Source organism: Aulonocara sp. 'chitande type north' Nkhata Bay, linkage group LG8 (genome assembly GCF_057382095.1).
Source record: "Aulonocara sp. 'chitande type north' Nkhata Bay isolate Kocher_YH1m ecotype deep benthic linkage group LG8, A_spYH_male_GT1.1, whole genome shotgun sequence".
Classification (NCBI taxonomy): Eukaryota; Metazoa; Chordata; class Actinopteri; order Cichliformes; family Cichlidae; genus Aulonocara; species Aulonocara sp. 'chitande type north' Nkhata Bay.
Genome location: NC_141351.1, coordinates 10,911,956 through 10,925,615, shown reverse-complemented (window position 1 = coordinate 10,925,615; position 13,660 = coordinate 10,911,956). Strand labels below are relative to the sequence as shown.

Below are 13,660 nucleotides of genomic sequence, written 5' to 3'. Positions count from 1 at the left end.
TAATGATGTGCCACTGTTTGAATTACATCATAATTTTTTTTATATGGATCATCTAGCATTGGATGTCTCAGACATTATTAACATCATCATACTTGTTGAGTATTGCAGCATCGACAGCGATCAACTCGAAGGAAAATGACGACGGAGGAAAAAATGTCCTTAATATTTTTGGGAACTTTATTCCTCATCAACATGCGGCAAAACTTTTCTCATGGGTGCCATTTTCGTTGTGGTATACTTTTTTTTTTTCTTAGGGGCGTGATGACGCAGCATCCGTGCTCTTACAATGAAACAGTGCCTCCTTGTGGTAGCAACTAAAATACTGTCTCTGTTAAACCACAGTAACCATAATGCAGTTAAACACTGTACAACATGAGTACACACAATGAATATCTTAACAATACTTTTGAGTAAATATCATATCCATTGTGCTAAATGGAGGAACGCTAAGCCTTCTCTCCCTGGTTTTATTGATGGTTTTAAGATATTTTTCTTTGCTAAAAAAAAGACAAAAAGCACATATGCCAAAAAAATAACCAGGATAATGCACGTCTCCCGCTATTCTAAATTTTGACTTATGCTGAGGCTAATATATTGTTAAGTAATGCAGCTGTCTCACTAAAGTCCAGAATCGATTTGTTCCACGATTCAATTCAATTCAATTCGATTTGATTATGGGGAATTTTGACAGTCAGAAATATTATAATTCAGATCAGTACATTTACATATTTTTGTATTTAAAAAAAGGAAGCTGACACACGCAAGACTTTATCAAAGGTGTGAGCATCACAGCAGATGCCTTTGTGTCAAAGTAGCTGAAGATAAAACACATAAAAACATGAAGGTGGTTTTCCTGGCCTGGGATTTTATAAAAAATATTCTGCAGTACATCAAAAACGAAAGAAAACCATTAACATATGAACGTTACCTCTGACGTTACAGCGGTTTTATTAGAGACACGGCTAACGTTTTGCATTTTGCATAATTTTAAAAAGTTTAAATTTATTCAGTATTGAACGGCAGAAATTAGGTTTTCTTTTCGGAAGTATGTAAAATGAAAAAAAAAACAAAAAACAGCGGCCGACTGCGCTGTAAACAACAGTAGACTTGTGCATAACAAGCAAGCGAATAATACAGAAAACAGATTTTTAGACGGGAAACTGTTCTTGAAGTACAGAGAGAGAGAAAGAGAGAGAGAGGGCTGTGCATGACGTGCGATTTTATCGTGGTGGAAGCAAAACAGTGAGGGAATTCATGACGATTTTTATGTGAAGTGCAGTTTGGATCTTCTTTTGCTGCTGGTTCAGTCAATATTGTTTGGAGAGAGATAAAACTAACAGCTTTAGAATCGGCGCAAAAACGGGGTGAAAACAAAGCGCGGACCTGCCGACAGATCAGAGTCAGCGAGCTGTCGGCTTTCAGCCCCGACCGTGTCCGTGCTGTCGGGTGAGAAAGGCGACATCTCACTGATTCTGATCCGCGGGTCCGCGCTGTGTGTTTACGTCTTTGTGCAGAAGCCATGTACCTGCTCTCATTTACTGTCTTAGCTGTTTGGTGGTTGTTGAAATTTTGTGAGGTTTCACCAGAGATTCTGGCATTTCGGGTAAAATAAATTTATATTAAAAAATCGATTCAGGATTTTAATGAATCGATTTCACGTTATCCAAGCCAGAATCGATTTTAATCAATAAATCGATTATAAAAACCCACCCCTAACTAACAGGTTGCTGAGTAGACATCTGTGTAGTGGTTTGTTTGAAATCTAACACTTTTTCCTTCAGTTTCCTTGTCAAGAATTAACTTCCTGTTTAACTGAAATGCCTTCCTGTTTAACTGAAATGCCTTCCTGTTCAACTGAAACGCCTTCCTGTTCGACTGAAACACCTTCCTGTTTAACTGAAATGCCTTCCTGTTCAACTGAAATGCCTTCCTGTTCAACTGAAACGCCTTCCTGTTCGACTGAAACACCTTCCTGTTCAACTGAAACACCTTCCTGTTTAACTGAAATGCCTTCCTGTTCAACTGAAATGCCTTCCTGTTTAACTGAAATGCCTTCCTGTTCAACTGAAATGCCTTGGTTTTTCAGTAGTGTGTGTGAGAGCGTTTCAGTTGTGTGTGTGAGAGCTAAAATTTCAGTAGTGTGTGTGAGAGCGTTTCAGTAGTGTGTGTGAGAGCGTTTCAGTAGTGTGTGTGAGAGCTAAAATTTCAGTAGTGTGTGTGAGAGCGTTTCAGTTGTGTGTGTGAGAGCGTTTCAGTTGTGTGTGTGAGAGCGTTTCAGTTGTGTGTGTGAGAGCGTTTCAGTTGTGTGTGTGAGAGCTAAAATTTCAGTTGTGTGTGTGAGAGCGTTTCAGTAGTGTGTGTGAGAGCTAAAATTTCAGTTGTGTGTGTGAGAGCGTTTCAGTTGTGTGTGTGAGAGCTAAAATTTCAGTTGTGTGTGTGAGAGCGTTTCAGTAGTGTGTGTGAGAGCTAAAATTTCAGTTGTGTGTGTGAGAGCGTTTCAGTAGTGTGTGTGAGAGCGTTTCAGTAATAATGTCCCTTACGGCACCTCATACTCCCCCCTCTTCCCAGCGCAAAGCACAAGGCTCACGTGCAGAGTGAAGCGGAAAAAAGTGCGAGAGAGAGGGTGAGAGAAAGAAAAGAAAAAACCCACGGCTTGCGATAAGGAGCCAGCTCGCGTTGTTCACTTCAAAGATCCGGCTCTAAGAGCCGTTTTGTTCTTGACCAACAGATCACTACCACCATCCCTAGAAACCTACACAACTCACACCCGGTACTAGGTGTGGGGAACTCTTTAATCACTGCTACTTTGGCATCAATGGGCCGGACATGTCCACGTCCCACCGCCCTGCCCAAGTACGTCACCGTAGCTTTGGCAAACTCACACTTGGCTAAGTTGAGAATTAGAGTCGCCTGAGCCAAACGGTGGAATACCTGGCGTAGAGTTTCCAAATGATCTTGCCATGTTTCAGCATAAATTACTAGATCATCTAGGTAGGCACTGCAGTTGGACAGGCCACGGAGGACTTTATTTACCAGCCTCTGGAAGGTGGCTGGAGCGTTATACATTCCAAACGCCATGACTGTGTACTGCAAAAAATCATCAGGTGTTACAAAGGCAGAGATGTTAGAGGCACGTTCAGTTAAAGGAACCTGCTAGTAACCTTTAAGAAGATCTAATTTAGTGACATACTGAGCAGTCCCAATACTATGGGGCGCCGTTTGTAAACTGAAACATGCCGAAATTAACAGCAACATTTTTCCACATTTAGCTCTAAATCTTACAAAAACATGTTTTTTCGAGTCATTTTTTACAACATTTAGTAAAATATTTGTAACTTTTCATATTTAAAACAGGATTTTAAATGTTAAATCTAAATGCTAAATGTTAAATCTAAATGTTAAATGTTAAATCTAAATGCTAAATGTTAAATGTAAATATTATATTTAAATGTAAATGTTAAATGTTAAATGTAAATATTATATTTAAATGTAAATGTTAAATGTTAAATGTAAATATTATATATAAATCTAAATGTTAAATGTTAAATCTAAATGTTATATATAAATCTAAATGTTAAATGTTAAATCTAAATGTTAAATGTTAAATCTAAATGTTAAATATTAAATCTAAATGTTATATATAAATCTAAATGTTAAATGTTAAATCTAAATGTTATATATAAATCTAAATGTTATATATAAATCTAAATGTTAAATGTTAAATCTAAATGTTACGGGAAACTAAATATTTAGCTAATATGCAAATTTATTGTACGGGTCAACGGAAATACCAAAATAAAAGCTTCAAGAAAACCTCCCGCGCTAAAGTGTGCCGGTCGCGGTCAGGAACGGTGTTTGCGCTCCTCTTACGGTCACTTTTGACTGCCATGAGCTGCTTCGACTATTCCCTACCAGCATGTCCAGCGATTTAGCTGAAAACATTGGAAGAGCCGTTTTGTCGGCCATCCAACGATTCAGCGGTAATGCACCCTCGACCTCACAAACGCCACAGCACTTGGTAAGTTTATTGTATAGCATTTTGGACGGGTTGATAGCAGTGTTAGCAAAACTAGCAAAGCTAAATTACTTAGCTAGTCCTCAATTATTTCATTTGGTAGGCAGCAGACAGAGATCGAACATCATACAACTCTATTTATTTATTTGGTAGGTAGGTAACAGTCGTTCTTGATGTAAATGTTTCCTTAGGAATCCAGCAATGCACCTGGACCAAGTAGACCTGCCGTCTCCACTGGGATACCATACTGCTCGGTAGGCCTTCTTACACATATCATTTAGCTGACTAATTTTTGTTTTTTCTTTGGTGTAATATGTCACCTTAAATTAAATCCTGTCAAAGTAATGATTCTGATTCTACATACATTTCATCTTCTTAGGGGTCCATTACTAGCAGTGTCACATCACCACCAACAACATTCACAAGTTTTACGTCATATTTTATTACGGTTTTTGCTGTGAAGTGTCTTTTGATTGCTCACTTTCATATTTTAAAACTATTGATAAAATATTACTCTAGCTAATCTGTCACAGTACAATTGCCTCAAATTACCCATCTTTTGTTATAGAATTGTGCTCATTGAGATTTTCTGTGCCGTGTTCTAGGATGGTTACCAAGGAAGGCTTCAGATTTCCAAAGAGGAATTGGAAAATGTTCTTTCCCTGAAAACATCTTTTACTGAAGCTGCATCTATCCTTTCCATCTCCAGGCCCACTCTGTATAAGTTACTGCAAGACTATAATATCTCAGAGTCAAAATTCAATGTAATCAGTGACCATGAGTTAGATCAGATAGTGTCCCAGATAAAAACTGAACATCCAAATGTTGGAGAAGTGATGCTGATGGGTCATCTGCGTTCCAAAAACATAGTGGTTCAAAGATGGCGCGTAAGAAAGTCACTGCGGAGGGTGGACTCGGCTGGTGTTCTATCCAGGAGAAGAACTGCAGTTGCTCGGCGAGTATATTCTGTGCCTCATCCAAATTTCATATGGCACATAGATGGAAATCACAAACTGATTCGTTGGAAGTTTGTTGTTCATGGTGCAATAGATGGATACAGCAGGATGTTGATGTTTCTTCAGTGCTCCAGCAATAATCGAGCTGAGACTGTGAAAGCCCTCTTTACTGCAGCTGTTGGACAATTTGGCAGACCCCTGCATATCAGGACTGATCACGGAGGAGAGAATGCTCAGATTTGGGAGGACATGCGAGCAAGCAGGGGTGAAAGCTCTGTCTTAATGGGAAGTTCTGTGCACAACCAGAGGATTGAGCGTTTCAACCGAGACTTAAACAACAACTGTAGCCGCATTTATGCACCTATATTTTATGAATTGGAATCACTTGGTATCCTAGACTTAGAAAATGCAACAGACCTATTTTGCCTTCATTATGTGTTTCTACCACGAATCAACCGCACTTTGAAGGAATTCAAAGCTGGATATAACAATCACTCTGTTTCCACTGAAGGTAATAGAACTCCCATCCAGCTTTTTGCCTGCGGAACTCATGTGTCTCATCGTCACAACCCAGAACTTTCTACAGCAGAGGTCTCCATACCCTCCTTGTCAAACTCTGAAAGTAGGTTTGTCCCATTAAATGACAGCGATTTACAAGAGCTATATACAAGCATTCACCCTTTTGAAGAAGACAACAATAATGGTAAAACATTGTTTCAACGAACACGGCAGTATATTTTTAACAAACTTGTAAATGTGTGACCTCAACCACAGGATACCAGTGATGTTCTAAAGAGTGATGACACTTAATATTCTTAAATGCTGTACAGTAAATGCATTTTTTGTACTACTGCAGAAGCCCCTCCCCTCTAGCAGTGATGCCTCCTGCCACATAAGGACTCAGAGTTAATGACTGACAGTGACTCATAGGCTATTCAGAAGGCTACAACCACTTTTAGTTTATGGGTAAAACCAGTTATTCAGATTGAAGTAAAGATCAAATTCACACTGTAATACAGTATAACAGTGAAAATTATCAACACGGAACAGTCAGTCTTTAAATCAATTCACAAGATTATCTACAGTATTGTTTTAATCATTGTAAAGTTGCAATAGTCTTAATAAATGTTGCTGTTAGATGTCTAAGTAATCCTGGCTTGTTCTACAAAGCATGTTTAGTATACTCTGTGCATAAACTGTTTTGAAGTGTCCTTGTTTAAAAAAGAAAAGCTTAATAAAATTATTGTATTACACCAGTGACTTTATTGATTTGTCGTTGAAAATACAGAGTTAGCATTTTTATAAATCTATTGAAGCTTTGAAAATTATTACATTTCAACATTAAATGCAGTCAGAATTTATTTCAACTATCTTGTATGAAGCAAAGTTACTTGAAACTACAATTAATGAACAGGATTAGAGTTAACAAACCCACCATTTTAATTTCACTTTTTTGGAACATGTTTAGATGGTGCTGAATAAAGCTCCATTCATGAGTGCTACTAAGAAGCAGTAATGAAAAGCATCATCATCAGCCATTGTTGTTTCATTCACAAAAAGCTGAAGCTCATTTGCACATGTGTGTGCAATCGGGAGATGTTTGCTTTCATCGTGAATGAATGTTATTTTAGGAGCTGGTTGAAAACCTATGGCTGGAACCTTGCTGCTCCCGGTGGCAAAAGCCAAGATGTGACCAGGCCTCAAAGCCTTCACAAATGCCTCTTCATCCTTGGTAAGAGTCCTTTCTCCAAGTGAGTCTCTCAGCTCTTCATCTAAAAACAAAGAAAAACCACCGTTAACCTGGGGACACTAAAATAGTTAAAGCTTGAGCTAACAACTAAATGATGGCTAATGTTTTTATAAAAAATACAGAGGTTCTGTCTTTGCCTTGCTTGTCAGTTGTAAGCTATCATACATCTTTATTCCTGTTTTGTGTGTGCGCATGTGACATAAAAAGACAAAGTTTTACTTTAGTGTCCCGAATTGTTTCATGGCCAGACTACATTATGTGAATTTCTCCTTAATTTCGACACACTGGAGAAATTCCCGAAATTTGACCACCATCAGCTCCTCTCTAACTCTTCTGTTGCTCCCAAGGACAGAATAGCTTGGCCTGAGAACCCCAGCAATTAAACTGGCTGTCAGATCTTTGTCCTCCCCAGATAGGTCAAGCAGAACACGCAAACTGGGGTTCTGTCATGGTCCTGGGCCATGTGGGCCCAGTATTCTTAGTTTTCATGTATTTTTGTATTTTGTTCTTTATTTAGGCCATGCTTCCTGGGTTGATCTGTTACGTTGTTCCTTATGTGTTTTCCCTTCGTGACTCTTACCCCCTGTGTGCCCCTCCGTGTATTTATGAGCCCTCGTCTCTCTTTGTGCTTTATTCTATGTTTTCCCCAGCCCGTTATGTCTGCGTTCTCCCCGTGCTCTCTCTCCTCCTGTTTGAACCTCTGTGTACTTCCTGCTTTACTTTGCCCATCTCCCATCAGTGTTACGTTCACTCCTGCCGTGTCTTGTTATGATTATCAGTGTCACCTGTGTTCCCCGTGTGCATCCACTTCCCCTGATCATCCCTCATGTGTATTTAGTCTCTGTGTTTCGTACAGTCTGTGTCGCGTCGTCTGTGTTCCCACCCTCCGTGTTTCCATGCCCGGTCTATTGTATTCCAAGTCATAGCCTTACCTTAGTTTATTCCCAGTTTAGGTTTCTGTTTAGTTATTGCTCTTGTGCTGCCCTTATTCTGGTTTGCTTCTTTTGTATTCATCAGCCACAATAAAAGGCTCGCTTTTGTTTAAAGTTCACTTCCTTATCACTCGTGTCCGCACCTGAGTCCTCCACGCACTCTCCACACGGTCTGTCACAGCGGACCGTGACAGTACGACGCGACCATGTCGGACTCAGCGGACATTTCGGAGGAGGTGGGAGAGGAGCTGAACAGGCTCTGCCGCGTTATGGATCGCATCATCGGATGCACGGATCCGAGAGTGGTTTCCACGGGATTGGCGGCCGTGGACGCCATTATGTTGCGGGAGCCGCGGTTGCGACAGCTCCCCCGCCTCGTCGAGGCATTTGACTCCCTGGGCCCCCTGAAGGAGGAGCTTCGTGCCCGTGCGCTGGCCCAGAGGGTCCTGGATGCCGCCTCAGCACCCACACCTCCACCCCGTAAACGGGTGTCGGCGCCGCTGCCTCATGAGCCAGAGGCTGCGACAGGGGGAACGCTGAGGTCCACTTCCACTCAGCCATCGCCTCACCGTGGATCGGCTTCCTCGTTTCCGCCACCGTCATGCTGCACTAACCGGCACACGGAGGCGGTGGAGGCCATAGACTTCGGGGACGATGAGCGTCAGCAGGTGTTACGGGCTTATCGGGAGGACGAGCTCCGGTGGAAACCCTGGCTCATCCCAGAGGAGGAACTCTCACCTGCTGCACCGCCTACCAGCCGCTCGCCGTTTCCAACCCGCTCAGACTTCGCTTCCCCTGCCTCGCCGTTAGCGAGGATATGGGCAGAGGAGGGTGTTGCCGCTACGCCACCCTCTGCAGTGGTGGCATCAGCGCCCATCGCGCCAGCTACCAGAAGGGGGCGGCGCCGGCACCGCCGTTGCACCGCACTAACTCCGGTGAGTGACTGCGTTTTTGCGCCTCACGTCCCTTCTATGAAGCAGAGTGAGATGAGTGTTGATTTGCCGGGACCGGAGACTATAACGGAATTGGGCTCCAGAGCTGAAAGAACTGTGTGTAACTGTTTTGAAGGAGCACACAACGAAACCACAGACCATGTTCTTGTCTCTGTAGAATCCAGGACTTTTTCTAGCGTTGCTCTCATAGTCGTACCACATGAAGCCCAGGTTCATGAGACAGTGAAAGGGGTTCACACGTCGGCTGTACAGTTTGCTTCTGAGCCTGCTAGGAATGGCGTGAGCTTTCTCTCCGCCTCAGACTGCTTTCTGCCCCGGCCGCCTATCTCCGCTGGAGGGTCCGAGGGGCCTGTCCAGCCTCACGCCTCGTCAGCTGGAGGGTCCGAGGGGCCCGTTCAGCCTCCTGTCTCCGCTGGAGGGTCCGAGGGGCCCGTTCAGCCTCCTGTCTCCGCTGGAGGGTCCGAGGGGCCCGTTCAGCAACCTTCCTCGTCAGCTGGGGGTTCAGGAGAACCGCACCAGCCTCATGCCACGTCTGCTGGGGGGCCCGAGCCGCCCGTCCAGCACCATGCCACCTCAGCTGGAGGGCCCGAGGAGCCCATCCAGCCACCTTCTGCTTCTGCTCCTCCTAGTCCAGCTCCAGCCCGTGCTTCGTCAGCCGCAGCTCCAGCCCGTGCTTCGTCAGCCGCAGCTCCAGCCTCAGAGTCTTCGTCAGCCGCAGCTCCAGCCTCAGAGTCTTCGTCAGCCGCAGCTCCAGCCTCAGCCTCTGCAGCGACGCCTGGTCCGGCCCCCGCATCGCCATCGGCTGGTCCTGTGCCCACCAGGCCATGGCCAGCACGCCTGAGACTGGAAAGCCGCCGCTGCCTTCCGCGCGGCCAGCCCCCTGAACTGCTCCGTCGTCTCCCTCGCCGCCGCCGCTGCCTTCCGCGCGGCCGGCCTCCGGACCAACTCTGTCGTCTCCCTCGCCGCCGCCGCTGCCTTCCGCGCGGCCGGCCTCCGGACCAACTCTGTCACCTGTGCCACCCGCCTGGTCGGCCCCCCGACCGTGTGACCCGTGAACTCTTGTGCCTGTGGGCTCTGGGTCGGCCCCCTGAACCTTATTTGGACTAGTCATGTGCTCCTGTGTTTTCTGTTGTTTGTTTTTGTTTCCCGTTCTGGTCCCTCCGTCCTGGTCCCCCGCCTCCCGCCCTGGGTGGGGTGTTTTCTGTTTCGCTTGTGTTTTGTTTCTCGGGTTTGGGCTGTCGGGAGCCAGCCCTTTAGGGGGGGGGGGTGGTGTCATGGTCCTGGGCCATGTGGGCCCAGTATTCTTAGTTTTCATGTATTTTTGTATTTTGTTCTTTATTTAGGCCATGCTTCCTGGGTTGATCTGTTACGTTGTTCCTTATGTGTTTTCCCTTCGTGACTCTTACCCCCTGTGTGCCCCTCCGTGTATTTATGAGCCCTCGTCTCTCTTTGTGCTTTATTCTATGTTTTCCCCAGCCCGTTATGTCTGCGTTCTCCCCGTGCTCTCTCTCCTCCTGTTTGAACCTCTGTGTACTTCCTGCTTTACTTTGCCCATCTCCCATCAGTGTTGCGTTCACTCCTGCCGTGTCTTGTTATGATTATCAGTGTCACCTGTGTTCCCCGTGTGCATCCACTTCCCCTGATCATCCCTCATGTGTATTTAGTCTCTGTGTTTCGTACAGTCTGTGTCGCGTCGTCTGTGTTCCCACCCTCCGTGTTTCCATGCCCGGTCTATTGTATTCCAAGTCATAGCCTTACCTTAGTTTATTCCCAGTTTAGGTTTCTGTTTAGTTATTGCTCTTGTGCTGCCCTTATTCTGGTTTGCTTCTTTTGTATTCATCAGCCACAATAAAAGGCTCGCTTTTGTTTAAAGTTCACTTCCTTATCACTCGTGTCCGCACCTGAGTCCTCCACGCACTCTCCACACGGTCTGTCACAGCGGACCGTGACAGGTTCTCTCTCAGGAGTGATAAAATCTAGACAGAAAAGTTTAAATAATGGTTAAATTCCAGTTTTAAATATAAAAAGTAGCTCACTCTAAATGATTATAAAATAATGACCAATTGATACAGAAAAAATATAAATCTCACTCCATAGTAGGACAAGCCATCAGTTAGTTGATCGAAACAGCTTTGCCGTTGCTGAACTGCAAGGTATAGAGCTGCATTTTTCACAAACAGATCTTTATTGGCCATGGTGACTGTGAGTGGAAGACCTTCAACTTGATATCGCCATGAGTCGCAGCAGCTGACTGCTTCCTCCAAATCATGTTGAGTTGTTGCATTTACAACCTAAATATTTAAGAAAAACACTTTAAATGTTTGTTTTTTACCAGTGTACACAAATACTGCAGATGGTTCATTTTAATTGGACTCGAAACGTTTTTGTTTTGGTTTATTTGGCTGTATTTCACCAATATTTTTTTTTTTAACAAAAAGGAAACAAATTGAAAATATAATACATGGAATTGCCTCTAATAACCAAAAGTGTATTTATTATATATTATAAAAGAAGACCAGAAGACTTGTGAATATAGGAAATATTACAATATTCTTGTTATAATATTGCAATTCACCTTTTTCAGATTCTCTCTTAACTCAGGGTCACCTATATCATCCGGTGTTAGGTGTACTTGAAGAATGTCTCCTGACACAATGTAGTCTACTACATGTGGAGAGAGAAAGGCAGGTGCTTCTCCACCTTGCACTATTATCGTGGACAACATCCTGCCAATGGTTCGATATACTCCATTTTGCAAGTGTAGGATGTTAAATTTCAGTGTGCATCCATTTGGTGTAGCTGAAAAATAACACACAAAAAAGTATATTCTGTACAGACCCCAAACTGATATCTTGAGATTGACAGACAAAAATGTATTACTTTTTTTTTTTTTTTACTGTTTCAGACACACAGAACATAACAGATTTATTATCTGTAGTCATTTATTAACTTGTTAATGTTCTGTCAAACAATGTTCAGATCAGGTGGTTGTTGCGTTTGTAACATTATAAAAACGAGTGTCGTCAACAAGCCTTTAGGCCTTGAGTAAGTAAGTTAGTTAGTTTGACTGTGAAATCCTATTACCTTCAAAAGCACCACTGTCCTGAAAGATGGCCTTCACCAGTAAACGGAAAAACTCCCTAAATTACTTAGCTAGTCCTCAATTATTTCATTTGGTAGGCAGCAGACAGAGATCGAACATCATACAACTCTATTTATTTATTTGGTAGGTAGGTAACAGTCGTTCTTGATGTAAATGTTTCCTTAGGAATCCAGCAATGCACCTGGACCAAGTAGACCTGCCGTCTCCACTGGGATACCATACTGCTCGGTAGGCCTTCTTACACATATCATTTAATTCATTTATCATGAAATTTCCCCTTGTGGGACTAATAAAGGTATGTTATCTTATCTTAGCTGACTGGTTTTGATATACAGTCAGGTTCATAAGTAGTTGGATACAGACACATTTTCTAATGTTGCTTCTGTACATTACCAGAATGAATTAAAAATGAAACTACTCCAATGCAGTTGAAGTGCAGACTTTAAGTTTTAATTCAGTGGGTTGGACTAAATGAATGCATAAAAATGTGAGAGGGAAAAATTAATTTGTAAACACAATCCTATCATTTCAGAGGCTCTAAAGTAATTAGACAAATTAAATAACTGAAAATAAAATGATAATTTCTATTACTTTATTCAAAACCCTTTGTTGGCAATGACAGCCTGAAGTCTTGAAGTCATGGACACCACCAGATGCTGGCATTCCTCCTTACTAAGGCTCTGCCAGGCCTTTACTGCATTGGCTTTCAGTTGCTGTTTGTTTGTGGGCCTTTCTGTCCTAAATTTAGTCTTCAACAACTGAAATGTATGCTCAATTGGGTTAAAATCCAGTGATTGACTTGGCCATTCAAGAATATTCTATTTCTTTACTTTATTAAAGTCATGGGGTGCTTGGACTGTATGTTTTGGGTCATCTTCCATCTTTATTATTAAATGCTGCCCAATCAATGTGACTACTTTTAGCTGGACTTAAGCAGACAAGTATGTCTCTGAACACATTCAGCTGCTTCAGTCCTGTGTCACATATTCAGTAAACACTACCAGTGCCACTGGCAGCCATGCACGCCCAAACCATCACACTGCCTCTGCCATGTTTTACAGATGATGTGGTATGCTTTGGATCATGAGTCGTTCCACCCTTCTCCATACTTTTTTCTTGCCATCATTCTGGTAGAGGTTGATCTTGGTTTTATCTGTCCAAAGAATGTTTTTCCAAAATTTAGCTGGCTTTTACTAGATGTTTTTTTTTTTTTTTTTTTTTTTTTGTTAAGTCCATTCTAGCCTTTCTATTCTTGAGGCTTATGAGTGGCTTGCACCTTGCAGTGAACCCTCTGTATTAGGGCTGTTTGATATGACAATATGAAAACATCTATCTTTTCATATTATACGCTATCATTTGTTCTGTGGTGTCACAAAATAAATTTTACGTCAATATTTTTCATCGTTTTGATGGTCACTGTAGTGGCTGTATTAATTTCTTAATTTTCTTTTTTCTGTTATGTTCTCTTTGACCGCATGTTGTCTGTTCACAGTAAAATTTTCAAAATGCAAACACTACGTCTCAAATCAATTCCAGGCCTTTTATCTGCTTAATTGGTAATGACATCATCATTTTAATATGGATACCCTAAATTAAAGCTGAGTCTGCACATCATGTCCATGATATAATTTTGATTGGAATATGTTTCAGTAAACGGGCAACAAAATAAACTTGTTAGGGTCCAAATACACACTGACCTAACTGCAGGCCTTTTCTACTCTAATTGAGTGCTCAAAGCACTTTATACAACAGATCTCATTTACCCATTCACATGCACAGATTAATACAAGCACTTTTTCTGTCCAACATTCGCACACAGTCATAGTCGGATAAACTCATTGGGAGCTCTAGATTAGAGCACCTGGGAACTGAATCACCAACTTGACCAACAATCAATGCTAATCTACAAGATACAAAAGGTTCAGTTTTCTGTGTAATGGGTAGACAATAG

At 42.5% G+C, this 13,660-nt stretch overlaps 2 protein-coding genes across 2 annotated transcripts; one reads left to right on the top strand and one right to left on the bottom strand.

The window, feature by feature from the left end:
* Positions 1 to 3,865: 3,865 nt before the first annotated feature.
* LOC147323244 (uncharacterized) lies at positions 3,866 to 6,241 on the top strand. The gene is made up of 3 exons (XM_086303500.1): positions 3,866 to 4,018; positions 4,207 to 4,269; positions 4,621 to 6,241. The coding sequence occupies exons 1-3, from the start codon at positions 3,917 to 3,919 to the stop codon at positions 5,731 to 5,733; spliced, it is 1,278 nt and encodes a 425-aa protein (XP_086159626.1). The 5' UTR covers positions 3,866 to 3,916; the 3' UTR covers positions 5,734 to 6,241.
* On the bottom strand, positions 5,837 to 11,748 carry LOC147323243 (G2/M phase-specific E3 ubiquitin-protein ligase-like; the record flags this gene model as incomplete). Its single annotated transcript, XM_086304880.1, has 7 exons — positions 5,837 to 6,743; positions 7,005 to 7,156; positions 8,329 to 8,331; positions 10,557 to 10,582; positions 10,697 to 10,897; positions 11,182 to 11,405; positions 11,691 to 11,748. Coding segments are annotated over 7 exons (972 nt in total), but the record flags the coding sequence as incomplete, so codon positions are not given.
* Between the last annotated feature and the right edge of the window lie 1,912 nt (positions 11,749 to 13,660).

What these genes read in the sequence shown, in the direction of transcription:
- LOC147323244 (XM_086303500.1), top strand. Translation starts at nt 3,917, where the DNA reads ATGTCCAGCGATTTAGCTGAAAACATTGGAAGAGCCGTTTTGTCGGCC. An exon ending in CACAAACGCCACAGCACTTG is followed by an intron (nt 4,019 to 4,206) that starts GTAAGTTTATTG and finishes ATGTTTCCTTAG; the next exon opens with GAATCCAGCAATGCACCTGG. An exon ending in CTGGGATACCATACTGCTCG is followed by an intron (nt 4,270 to 4,620) that starts GTAGGCCTTCTT and finishes GCCGTGTTCTAG; the next exon opens with GATGGTTACCAAGGAAGGCT.